This window comes from Eumetopias jubatus, unplaced genomic scaffold, assembly GCF_037043125.1.
Source record: "Eumetopias jubatus isolate StellerSeaLion01/CBP00866 unplaced genomic scaffold, mEumJub1_p1.0 scaffold_8, whole genome shotgun sequence".
NCBI classification, from domain to species: Eukaryota; Metazoa; Chordata; class Mammalia; order Carnivora; family Otariidae; genus Eumetopias; species Eumetopias jubatus.
Genome location: NW_028274814.1, coordinates 62,151,859 through 62,165,505, shown reverse-complemented (window position 1 = coordinate 62,165,505; position 13,647 = coordinate 62,151,859). Strand labels below are relative to the sequence as shown.

At 42.9% G+C, this 13,647-nt stretch overlaps 1 protein-coding gene across 1 annotated transcript in view; it reads right to left on the bottom strand.

Annotated features, from left to right (window-relative positions):
• Window positions 1-10,948, bottom strand: part of SSPN (sarcospan) — a 33,342-nt gene extending 22,394 nt beyond the window's left edge. Inside the window, exon 1 of the mRNA XM_028113156.2 lies at window positions 10,673-10,948. Within this exon, the coding sequence (XP_027968957.1) occupies window positions 10,673-10,948 (276 nt within the window). The remainder of the gene's footprint in view (window positions 1-10,672) is intronic.
• Window positions 10,949-13,647: the final 2,699 nt, after the last annotated feature.

The following is a 13,647-nucleotide window of genomic DNA, read 5'->3' as shown; positions in this document are numbered from 1 at the left end:
ATATCTGAAATAGTACAATAAATAAAAATTTATGAAATAGTACAGCACACAGAAATTACGCAGTAAACCAATATAAATTCAATTATATAACACTAACAAGAGTGTAAATGAGAGAGCCATCCTGTTCAACGCTTAAAAAATATTATCAAGTGGCTTTTCTAATTGAGAGCACTTTTTAAAAGGAAAAAAACAGGCTATAATGTAACATTAAGTAATATATAGTAATATCACTTCTCCTTTGAAAAGTGTTTGTTTTGTCCTTTTCAAAATGAAGAGGTCAGTATCCCCAAGCAGCCTGCAGCCTCTCTAGCATTTCTCCTGTTCCCTTCCATGGCAACATGGGTTAGCTAGACACTGAGCTTTTTGTGATGTGTGTGAGGACAAGGAGAAGGGGAGCGAGGCCTCAGGGAGGTCTCAAGTGGAAAAATTTGTGACGCACCAGATTCGGTGACTGGATGCGAATTATTTATTGAGGGTTCTATAACACAATAGTTACGGTCATCCTATGTTCATTTAAAAAATTCTATTTGGTCTCAGAACCCTTAACTCAGATCGAAATGTTTAACAGGTATCCCAAACTACTTGTTCACAAAAAGATTATGAGACGAAGCCAACCTGCGTGGGTTTGATCCTTCTGTTTCAGAATCTGACGAGCTGATTGCATGAGAGAAGGGCATCACCACACTGAACATGTAACATGTAAACTGAAATGGCTGGGTTCTGTCTCTCATCTACATGCGGTCCTAGAGGAATTATTTTTCATTGATTATAATGTCGTCACCTTATGGGGACCTGGTTTGCTCGCTCATGGCCTTGGACGCTCCCCCCTTTCACTGAGGGAGGGATGGTCGTCCTGCACTGTCCCTAAGTGAGCAGCACACTCCGCCCTCCAGCAGAAATGATGAACCCTGAAATGCTATTTCCCTCATCTTGGAAAAGGCCTCCTTCCTTCATAGCGTTCCTGGCACAGCTAAATGTGAGGTAAGACTCAGCCTGAGCCTACTGGCCTGATATGTGTACCACACCTGATACTTTAGAAGGAAGCTGGTAAGTGTTACTTTTTTTTCCCCTAGTAATAAAGCCAGAGTTCTCTCCCTAGTCAGGGTCTAGTTAACACATTAGCAAGTCCCCCTCTTTCCTTGTCACCTGTCATTATCTTCCACACAAGAGAGGCCTTCCTTGGCAATAACCTATCTTAAAGGGTATTTTAATGGCTCGTTACAATGAATGCTGAATCAAACACTTTCAAAACAACAGTTGAGTGGGATGCCATGCAGACAGCAGCATCCCCCAGGTTTCTTGCAGCCTCTCCCAGCCAGGGCGGAGCGTTGTTCATTTCGGCAACAACAGAAGCAGGCCCTGACAGCACTTCTTCAGCAGCATCTGAGAAGGCTGCCTTTGAGCAAACCCTTTGTTTTTCAGTGTCCGGTCACTGACTGGCCTTTTGCCGGCATCCAGGAAACACAGCACTCAAACACACTCTTGGCTGTTAGGCAGGGGACATGGCTCTAGAAGGTCCACTTTAAATATGCTCAAAGATCAACCCGGAGACATTACAGGGTATCCCTGGAACAAGGGCCATGCCCTGTGTGTGCTCCTGATTCTGGGCCTCGAACTGGATCAACTGTTGGAAGGTGGCATACACGACAGTTCTAGTTAGTCTCCTTTCATCTTTCCCTCTGGGATGGTCTGTGCTGTGTGGCACTTGATAAAGTAAAGCAGAGCCCCGTTCGGGATGTCTAAGCTGGACAAACAGGATCCTATGAGAAGGCAAGCTGAAGGGGGCATCTACCAAGGAGATGCAGGCTCCTAGGCTGTTACATCATGAGACCCAGGTGGGAACACCTCCAGAGTTTTATTCTGACCCATTCCATAGAACAACGACTGGTCATCTGGTCACTTTCAGAACCATCGTCAAAAAATGAGAACAGCTGCATGGTATAAAGACCCCAGAGGTGACTTCCCTGAGTTCTAGAAACACCAAGCATGAGTTTACTGCCCGTCAGAGGCCAGTGGCCATCGCACAGCCGACCACCCTCATTTCCTTGCCTCAGAATCCAAGGTGTCATTTCGCTAGGTCCTGACAGCGAGTCACTCCCAGAACAGAAAAGAAAGGCAGAAATTTACTAAACAGTGATTCCTAAGCCTTCAAGAGCTAAGGTAGCAAATGAAATGCCCAAGCTAGCCTAAGAAATGTAGTCACTAGCTGAATCTACTACACTTTATTTTTACGGAAATTTGACAGAAGCAGCAATCTGTAAATGCAGCAAAAACCACCTCCTTGGAAATCCAAATCCAAACCTCAATGAGATACCACCTCACACCAGTCAGAATGACTAAAATTAACAAGTCAGGAAACAACAGATGTTGGCAGGGATGTGGAGAAAGGGGAACCCTCCTACACTGTTGGTGGGAATGCAAGCTGGTGCAACCACTCTGGAAAACAGTATGGAGGGTCCTCAAAAAGTTGAAAATAGAGCTACCATACGATCCAGCAATTGCACTATGGGGTATTTACCCCAAAGATACAAATGTAGGGATCCGAAGGGGTACGTGCACCCCAATGTTTATAGCAGCAATGTCCACAATAGCCAAACTGTGGAAAGAGCCAAGATGTCCCTCGACAGATGAATGGATAAAGAAGATGTGGTATATATATATATATATATATATATATATATATATATATATATATACAATGGAATATTATGCAGCCATCAAAAGGAATGAGATCTTGCCATTTGCAATGACGTGGATGGAACTGGAGGGTTTTATGCTGAGTGAAATAAGTCAATCAGAGAAAGACATGTATCATATGACCTCACTGATATGAGGAATTCTTGATCTCAGGAAACAAACTGAGGGTTGCTGGAGTGGGGGTGGGGTGGGAGGGATGGGGTGGCTGGGTGACAGACATTGGGTAGGGTATGTGCTATGGTGAGTGCTGTGAATTGTGCAAGACGGTTGAATCACAGATCTGCACCTCTGAAACAAAAAATGCAATATATGTTAAGAAAAAAGAAGAAGAAGAAGAAGATAGCAGGAGGGGAAGAATGAAGGGGGTAAATCGGAGGGGGAGATGAACCATGAGAGACTATGGACTCTGAGAAACAAACTGAGGGTTCTAGAGGGGAGGGGGTGGGGGGATGGGTTAGCCTGGTGATGGGTATTAAAGAGGGCACGTTCTGCGTGGAGCACTGGGTGTTACAAACAAACAATGAATCATGGAACACTACATCAAAAACTAATGATGTAATGTCTGGTGATTAACATAACAATAAAAAATTTAAAGAAAAAAAACACCTCCTCGAGACTCACTCCCCACTACCGGCATGAGCACAGAGCCCTGCCACCCTGCTGCACCCCCACATATCAGTTCACTGGCTCTGAATTCCCATTAGAAACATTCAGACTGGGCGCCTGGGCAGCTCAGTCCATTACGCATCTGCCTTCGGCTCAGGTCATGATCCCAGGGTCCTGGAATCAAGTCCCGCATTGGGCTCAGTGGAGTCTGCTTTTCCCTCTTCCTCTGCCCCTCCCCCTCCACTCATGCTCTGTCTTTCGCATTCTCTCTCTCAAATAAATAAATGAAATCTTAAAAAAAAAAATTCAGACCTCTGGTTGTTCCAGTGGAAGCCATAGGGCCTTCAGGAATAAGCTGGGAAACGAGATTAAGAAACACTGAGGTGGTTATACCAACTTACATCCCTCACTGAAAGGGCTATGGATGGAAATGTGTGTGTCCTCCCCAAATTCCTGTGTTTAAGCTGTAACCCCCAAGGTGACTGAATTTGGAGATAAGGCTTTTCAGAAGTAATTAAGGTTAAGTGAGGTCAGAAGGGTGAGGCCCTAATCTGATAGGACTGGTGGTCTTGCAGGAGGAAGAGAGAGCATGCTCTCTCTCCAAACACAGGCACGGAAGGAAGACCATGGCAGCACGCAGTGAGGAAGCAGCTGTGTGCAAGCCAGGAAGAGACACCTGAACAGAACCCGCTGGAACAGACTAAGACCGAAAGGAAAATGCATTTTCATTATTGCCGTACACGTAGGTATACACATATAAATTTTAAAATGAACCAGGGTGATCCACTGAGCTGCCTCACTCAGGCATCTGACAGTTACTCCTGCCAAGTTTTATCTCAATACACTGAGATATGAGGCGGCATCCAAAAAATCTCAAAGAGGATGTGCCTCTGAAATAGGCTTTTATATGGTTTATGTTATAAATACTGTTACCAACATCCACTTTAAAAAAAAAAATAGTTCAGCTTCAGCTTATGAACTCGTTGTCATAAACCTGGACTTGGATATTTACAGCAAGAAATAACTAGAGTTAAAATCATGATCATCATGAGGTCCCATCCAGCTCTAGACTCTGATGGACCCTTTCTGATCAGCATTTCTCTAGTTTGCAATGACATGATATCTAACTAAAGTTTAATGACTAAATTCCATTCCTGTCCTACAGCAACAAGGAAATAAGCATACTGAGCTCTTCCCAGAGCCTCGTGTGGATCCTTTAATGTCGATGATAACCCTTGGGGTGGGGGGGGGGGGCGCAGAACACCAGCAAGTGGACCCAGGTTAAAGAATGCCACTAGTACAAATGTCACAGACAAGGCTAAAGGGAAGAAAAGGACTAGAAAACAGCCATTTCCTCAGAACAAATGCAAAGTGGATATCATATTGGCAAACTATGAAATTCTTAGACTAAATTGGGAAATCCATGCATTGCTTTCTTTGTAGAAGGAAGACATCGGCATTCAGCCATGTGAATCCTATTTGTCCTAATTTATTCTACTTAGAGATATGTGAAATAAGTCAAATGACCTCTTTTCCTCTTCTTTTTTAATCCCGTAGTCATTTTGTAACAAGAAATAAAACATCTCAGTAATGCTAAGTTAGTGTATCCCGGATATTTCTGGAACCCCGGAGCCCAAAACGGAGTAATAACACATCCCTTATTATTCCCTAATAGTTATTTAAAATGTTATCAATAAACTTAAGTCTGTCTGTATTGAAAAACACAACTATATGTCATTCCTCAAACCGTAGTTTTAAAAATGGGTTTTCGCAGGGCGCCTGGGTGGCTCAGTTTGTTAAGTGTCTGCCTTCATCTTAGGTCATGATCCCAGGGTCCTGGGACTGAGGCCCACATGGAGCCCCACACTGGGCTCCCTGCTCCACGGAAGCCTGCTTCTCCCCTCTCCCACTGCCTGCCACTCCCCCTGCTTGCATGCTCTCCCTCTCTCTGGCAAATAAATAAAATCTTGGAAAAGAAATGGGTTTTTGTAAGTTCAAACAGAAGCGAAGATAATGGGAAGTACGGAATAGACAGACTCCAATTCAACACTGATCAGACACCCATCATGTGTCCAGGGATACACAGGAGTCCCTTGGACATACACTGTATTTAAAGAGAATAAATGGCTTTCTGTTTCATTAGATTACCCCCAAATTCTATGGACTAGTATTTCTACCATAAAAAATAAAACCGAATGATGATTGATATCTCAAAAGTTTCCAGAGATTAACTCTCTGCGTTGAGTAGATCCACACTACAGATTGAAAAATATCAGGACCCACCACTTCTCCTTATTTTAAAAAGAGAAAGAAGATCCAGGGATAACTTCCTCATTAAACAAGCCCTTCCTTGGCCTTGGCATGTGTGGCTTAGTATCAGGCTAGCAGGAGAGGTGAAAATACATTTCTCCTAACGATTCTGTCCAATCTTAAGCTTCCTTATTCTTTATTCTAATATTCTTTCAGGAAACAGATCACCAAATTCTCAAATAATCCCTTTTATTTCCATACACTGATTACAATTAATTTCTTTTGACAAATTAATTGTTATACTCCATTTTTATACTTACTGGGAGAACTTTATGTACCAGAAGATAATTTTCCTGCCATTATTTATTATATATGCTCCGTGGAGACTGAGTTAGGCCATATAATTACCACTCCTCAGTTTCTAACAAACCTGTGACAGTTGCTATAATAAAAATTATTTCCCAGTAGTACCAGAGATATGATATTAGATTTTGGAAGCATATCAAAGTCCCAATATGAAAAATAATGTATTACTATGTAATGTATTCCTAAAAACATAATTTGAAGTTAACTTTCTCAAATGTCAATATACCTATATGGAAAACTGACACCACGTTTAGCTTCTTGACTTTTTTAGGGTCTAAAACCCAAATGCCAAACCTTCCACACTCCCAATTTCTCCTATAACCATGATCAAATTTTGTAGCCAAATCATCATGTCTTACTTAGTTTTTCTACTTATAAATTATGGATGATAATATCTGTTCCTTACTTGCTACATGTCATATATCTACTTGTGCATTTCAGGATATACTCTGTTTTAAAATAAATAACCACCCAATTTTCCCTTCCATTAAGCCAAGGTTAAAAATAGATTTTAAAATCTGAATACACCTGCATTTTGAATTCCTTAGAGTAAGTTAACATATGAAAACTGTTATTGAAATTCTTGACAGGACTCTTAATCACTACAGATTCATATGATGAGTTTTATGAATGACATTAAGGAAACGAAATATTCTTCCTTTCCTTTTAAGCCCTTCCCTTAAACTTTCTAATGTGATTGATGTGGTATATATCTCAGGGTTTTTATTCTAGCTGAGTGCGATATGGGAGCAATGGAGAAAATTATGAGGAAAGCTGAAAACCACAGTAAGGCAAATTCCTACTTTCCATGGGCATATTCCCTAAAAGGGCCAAGAGACTAACATATACTATGCATCTCCATTGGGGATGAGAGGCAAGAGTTGGCTCTGAAATTGACTTCAGAGCAGAGATGCCAAAGCACATAAATCACTGTCAGTGAAATACTTTGAAAGTATATGGGCTTTAAAATTATTTGTGTAGGTTAAATGTTTTAGTTGGAAGTATTCATTGCTGTCGGATGTGATGAGGACACATGCCCATCAGGATCTCTAGAGACCCCCTTTGATTCATTATTTTTAGACCAATGCCTAGCACAGCAGACGCTCCCAACACAGGTCACCGCATGAAGAAAAATAAGCCAAAGTTCAAACGTGTTACACTTCACCTAAGCCAAAATTGTATTCTATGGAGCAAGAATTAAGTAAAGGCCTCAAAGTTCTTGGATTCCTTCAGTCCATACACATTTATCATCAGTAAGAATTCTGGAGGGATGAGCAAACTTAAGTGCCTACTTGACCCAACGACTCAAACCATTAATAGAATAAAGTGCAAAGCATCCTTTTATTTCCTAGGACCCCTGCCCCTAGCCAAGCTCATCCTCAAAGACCCTGTTCCACTTTGTGTGGCCATTGTGGCGTGACTTACAACCCTCAAACCATTTATACAGAACTTTGAGAGAAGAATGGTACTTTTACAGGTTACCAAGTCTCTATAGTGGCTCCATTCCATTTTTTTTTCCCCCTTTAGAGGAATCTTTTGTAACTTAAGTAAAAAGACTTCAGTCATCTCTCTGACGGAGGATGAGGGACATCACATGTATGGATAGGCAAGAGATAACCTATTTGTTTTTCTAAAATTCCACTGGACATAAATCTCTGATCATAGATCATCAAGGACTTCTCCAGTTTATAACCCAGAAGTTCACTGAATATTCACCAAGTCACCCAGACATTGGTCAATAAGAAGTCACTAAGTGGATTGATCCACCTACCCAGATTCTATGATGAGAACGGTGATTCCCAAATCCCAAAGTAATGGGATAGTCACCTTTGTAAAGTGAAGTAAGTACCATATGGTAAGAGGCAACCGGTATAAAGAGAATTAGAAGAGTGAGACATTAAAGATGCCAATGGACTTGGTGTACAGTCTAGTGGCCCCTGCTTATTCGAATTCAGCCTAAATTGCTGAAGTGGGTTTTGACTTTGCCTCAGCCCCTGGGACTGACCTGTACTGCTTTGGTCTAGCAGATCTCAAACAGGGCAAACATTTCAGCATTCCCTGGAGGATATCCCAGACCACACTCACTCCATATGCCTGAGGGAAATGACCCCCAGGAGGTCCCTTTCCTCCAAGTTAATTGTTAGAAGTCTCCAGAGAGATCCGGAAAGTACTGGATTAATCTAATACCATAAGATTGTTAGTAGTAATTCAGCTATGAACAGAAAAGGTGGAGACTGTCAAATTGGTATCACCGTCAGGGTTCAACTGGCCTAGGAAATGTACGAGTCTGGAATAACTCTTCCGCAAGACTAGAGATAAAATAGAGCCGCCTCCAATTTGAAGAGTGATTGTCACTCCCGGCGATCGCTTCTCTGACTGCTAATAAAGAGCTAACAGTTCACTGAATGCTCACCATTAGCCAGCACTGCTCTAAGTATTAGAGCAAGTATTGATTTGTTTAATTCTCACGACAACCCCAAGAGGTAGGAATTATTACCGTTCTGATTTCATCAGTGAAGAAATGGAAGCCTAGAGAGGTTAAGTAACTTGCCCGAAGTTATTCAGCAAATGATGTCCAACCCGTGGCTCAGTACCAGGCGCGGTGTTTATGCTTCTGTACGTTCTCATGCGGCCGCCCTGTCACTTCCTTTCCCTGAAAGTTTGGAAGAGTGCCCGTGACCAACCACAGACAGCCAGATGCGGACGACAAGCACGGTGTCTGTGGGAGCCTGCAACTCTGGCCCAGCGGGGAGGAGAGTTTTCCCTCACCTAGCTCCTCGAGACCCTCCTCACCTGTCTCCCCTAACTGCTCGTCTCTCCACAACTTCTCTGTTGAAAGAAAACTTAGATTTACAGATACTATCAGGGCTACACAGTACGAGCAAACTTCAAGTGGATCCTACTTTATACACTGGAAAACTAGAAAGAACAGAGACCTGGCTGTCTGCAATGCCCTTTGTATCACACCCAGGGAGGTTCCAAAGCAATTAGGAGCACATGATGCTCCCAACAGGCGCTCGTGAAATTTCAGAATTGCTCACTTCGTGAAATTTCAGAGTTGCATGATTCATATGTGCGTGCCTTAAACATCAAGACTCATTTTGCCCATCGAATTTGCTTTTCTGGTACTGGGCTTTTTAAAGTGGATATAAGGAAAGGATAGAAGACACGCTTGTAAGTGATATTCAAAACAACGGAATGAAGGACTTTCATGCCTTCTTTCTTTTAATTCGCCTGGTCTTAAAAGACAGACTTTTTCCCCCTCTGAGTATCTTGACAGTCATTTAGGTGACTAAAATACCCAGTATATCTTAGTGAAAAGCTATTTTTAAAATTACTTGATTTAGAAAACTCCAATCATGATAATTTCATGGGAATTCTTAGTACACAAATTAAAAGTTTTAAATTACTTGGCAAGAATTTGTGAGTTCAAATAATCTTAATGAGGAAATACCTGCAGCAATGCATATTTATCAGGTGCTTTTAACATCTGTCTCTGATACAAAATTATTTTGAGGGTAGTTTTATGAGTTATAGTTCCTGTGGTCAGTAAAAGCAGTCATGACGCAGTATGATACTAGGGGCCAGAAGTATCCATTCTAGTGTCGCCTGGTTCTGCCACTTTTAATCTCTGGGCCTTGAGAATGTCATTTAACTTCTCTTAGCCTGCTTCCCTGTGTGCCAAGAGGGGTCACAGTTCCCACCTCCAAGCGTTGTTTCACAGATCAAATAAAATAAAAAACTGCGAACTAAATGTACATTAAAGAGACTTTAGTCAGCCAGAATATTAAAATTACACACTAAGTGGGGTGGCAGTGTGGCTCAGGGAGGAAAATGCAGATGTGGTCTGGTGCTAAAAGGAATCACCTTGGCTGATTGGCCAACTTTGCCAACTCACCACCCTGGGTGAGTCCGCCCTCAGTTTTCTCATCTGCGAAATGAAATAATAATAACTATCCCATAAGGATGATGTGGGGTTTAGAAATAATAAATGTAAGGCCTCTACCAGGACAACACGAGGTGCCCAACAAATGGCACCCGTTTCACACCAAAGAAGCCATTTAATTAAGCCGAGTACGCTGTGTGTTTCAACACTCACAGCAGCTGACCAGTGTTCTGCCTAGAACAGTACATCCGTTAGCAGAGTCCCAAATAGCTTCTGCTATGACCAGCCCCTGCCTTTATCCCACTTCGGACTCCAGCAGATTAAAGCTGTGCTGGCGGTATTCATATTTCCTGCTTTAAAACCTTACTTTATACAATTTACTAATGAAATCTCAAATGTAAAAAAATCAAATTAATACCACGCAATGTGGCAACCCCAAGGGCAGGCTTTTTCCTAACCCGCGTTTCCTCCGTGAACTTACTTCACTGTTTGTTACTTATCTAGAGACAAGGGTGGGGTCCGGGGACCAGGAGAGGACAAAGGCGAAGTGAATCTGCTGTTGTTATCCAGAATGTTCAAGTTGACCAAAATAAGCCACCTCTGACTCGCCTCCCCAGCTCCAGGCCGTTAGAGGCAGGCCCGCCCGAGGCGTTGAGAGCAACAAGCGGAAGAGGGGCTCGAGTCCCACCGCGCCCAGCCTTGCCCCCGGGCAAACCAAGTGTGGCCGGCACCGTCGCCAAGCAGAGCGCGAGTTAGAAGAGTGGAGCTGGGGAAGGGCGCATGCAGTTGGGTTAGTCTGGACTCGGACATGCTGCTGTGCATTCCTGTTTGGCAAACGCGCTTAGGCAAAACAGACTTGATGCTTACAATGATCCCAGCCCAAAATGGAGTGTCTCTGACTAGCAGGGAGGAGCTGATGCTCGCCATGAGAAAGCCCACCACGGTCACGGCGATGCCAAGGGCCAGCTGCAGCAGCGCGAGCAGCAGCGGGAACCGGCAGCCGCAGCACGTCCGGGCCTCCTCCTCCCCGCACTCCTTGGGGGCCCCTTTGCCCGTCTTCGGCCCCATGTCGTCGGGCCCGGCGGCGTCCGCGGCCGGCCCCCCCTGCCTGTGCTGGCCGCGGGGCTGCTTGTCCTTGCCCATGGCCGCTGCGTGGGTGGGTGGGTGCGTGTGCGGCGCGCTGGGCCCCGGAGCGCGGCACTGGGCGGGCTGAGCCTGCCCTGGTATTCGAATTACGGAGGCTGAACAAATATGGAAAACATTTGGAGCCGACTCGCCGAGCCTCCAAAGGCCACAGGGAGCCCGCAGCAGAGGGGGAGTCGAGGGGGGTCGCCAACTGCCAACGCGCCGGGACGCAGGGCCTGTTGGGCCCACCCGCGGGGTGTGGGGAGCCCCGCGGGAGGCGGAGCGGCTGCCTTCGCCTTCGAAATCCTGGGCACTTTATGCACTTTAGACAGGCTGTGTGTGTGTGTGTGTGTGTGTGTGTGTGTGTGTGTGTACTTTAGACAGGCTACGTGTGTGCGCACTTTAGACAGGCTACGTGTGTATGCACTTTAGACAGGCTACGTGTGTGTGTGACTGTTTTCCTCACTCAAAACCCCAGGATGTTTTTGGTTTTGTTTTTGTTTTCTGAGAGGTGCAATGCAAGGTGATGAATGTTTAATCATTTGAGTTTAATTAATAGACAGTTTAATCCAAAATAGGCATTGCTGGGCTCCAAGCTGCGAAGTCATTTCCAGAAGTTAAATTGTTATTTTCCAACAAAGGAATAGGCCCTTCTCCTTCTTTATAAATTCTGCAGTCCAGCTGACAAATAAAGTCACTTTTCCCATTGAGGTACTTGCTTTAGAAAGCACTGTTTATGGAGATGTTGGGCTAATACATTCTCCAAAGTGTATGTGTTTTTAAAAGTTCTCTCTGTCGTTTATATGGACTTCCCAACCAGTCTTCAGTAATCGCCACATCAGTGCCTAGGGGGCTTGTTATATCCCTTGGACATGGACAATTTAATGCAGTCCACATCAGAGATATTTTTAAAGCACCTACAACGTGTTACAACGTAAAGATGTTGAAGATAGATTCAGTCCAGCCCAAAGTCACAGAACGAATCAATAAAACCGATTGTTCTTGTTCCCACATATCTATACTCAGTAGCACTTAGAGAAAATTTCAGTGAAACCACTAAGAAATTATCCCGTCATTTCGGAGTATTTAATATCTACTTTGGTATGGTCATTGTAACATTCAGAAAGATGTATTTAAAATATAAATGATGTTGCCATGATGGTGGGAGAGATAAAGCCTACTCCTAGATTGCTCACTATCAGCTAATTTAAAGAAAGTCTAATTCCCCGCTTTGTTTTCTTAGAATTATAAACTAATCATCATCAACTCTCCTCGTAAACTGTCAGGGCCTAACAAAGTTACCTTTGAAGGTATAAAATAGATTCTTACTTTATGAGCTTCAGTGTTTTCTTATACCTTCCTTCTGGGTCAGTGAGAAAACTATGGTCCACAGAATAAATGCAGTAGCTTGAAAAGCAGAATTCAAACCACACAGGCCAGTGGTCCCTGTAGAAGCAGTAGAAGCAAGGTTCTCCACAAGAGGAGCATAGGGCTGAGGTAAGGTCATTGTCAGCTGTGGTGTGACCACACCACTAGGATTTCTAGTGAGAACAGACAAATAAAAGCTGGTGTTACACCAAGATACCCACCTCACTTGGGCCTGACTGAGAACAACCCAAATGACAAAACTGTCGTGGTTTTTCTATGTAAATGTGGTAAACATCTTTAGGAAGCTAACTGATTACACAGAAATAATTATTTGTTGTTATGAATAATATGGAGACTAATTACTATCTACTCTGTATTAAGTACATGGTAGGTTCTTTGCACGCTTGACTGTTACTCCTCACAACCACCTTACAATTATAGTTCCCACTTTTAAAGATGAAAAAATTGAGTATCAGAATTATTAAGTGACCAGATTATTAGGCTACTCACCTAGTTAGTTAGGATGGAGGTGAGAGGAACCAAATGTGAACTCTTGTGGATTGCCTATTTTCTTAATTACTTCCTATAGGCAAACAAATGGATTGTGTTTTATGATTTTAAAGAATTTAATGATCATAGGTAGTATTTTATCCATCACAGAACTGGCTATTAGCCTTGAACCTAAGACTATCTGAGAACTTTACAAAAATATCTTGGTTCACCACCGTAATGTATGCATAACAGTCGATGAAGAGCATTATTTCTGTTACTCATTTGTAACTAGACGCAGGCTCTATTTGCTGACCATACAAATGAAACCTGTAGCAGTGAACAACAGCCCAGGTGAACTGTAATCCTTCTAGTCTGATTACAACCAACAACTTCAATTTTCAGCTTCCAGGGAAGGAAGCAGTAATACAGGGAGCCTTACACATACTCGAATTCCCAACTGCTTGGTTGAATCTATGTTGGAGTGGACCTGGTCTTATAACCATGAGATGATGGTGATAAGAATGGTATTGTCACTTAACTGATATGGGGAAGTAGAAGCAAAGAAGAGTGTGAGTAAAGTTGTCAGAAGGTTAGTGATAAAGAATAATCAAGGCTAAAATGGAATGGGAGGGTCGTTAAGGATACAACGAGGAGAGCTTTTCCTTTATTTAACATGTCCTTTCCACTCAGAAAAATCACCATTTCCAGCTCATCACATAGTTTAACAGAAATGAGCAGGGGTTTTTTAGTGTTCATAAATTATAATGTCTCTGTTTTATAGGTTAAGCAATAATCTCTTCAGATATTTATACTACCAGGAAGAAAGGCAAAGTAGAAACAAAGTGTTTTCAGATACT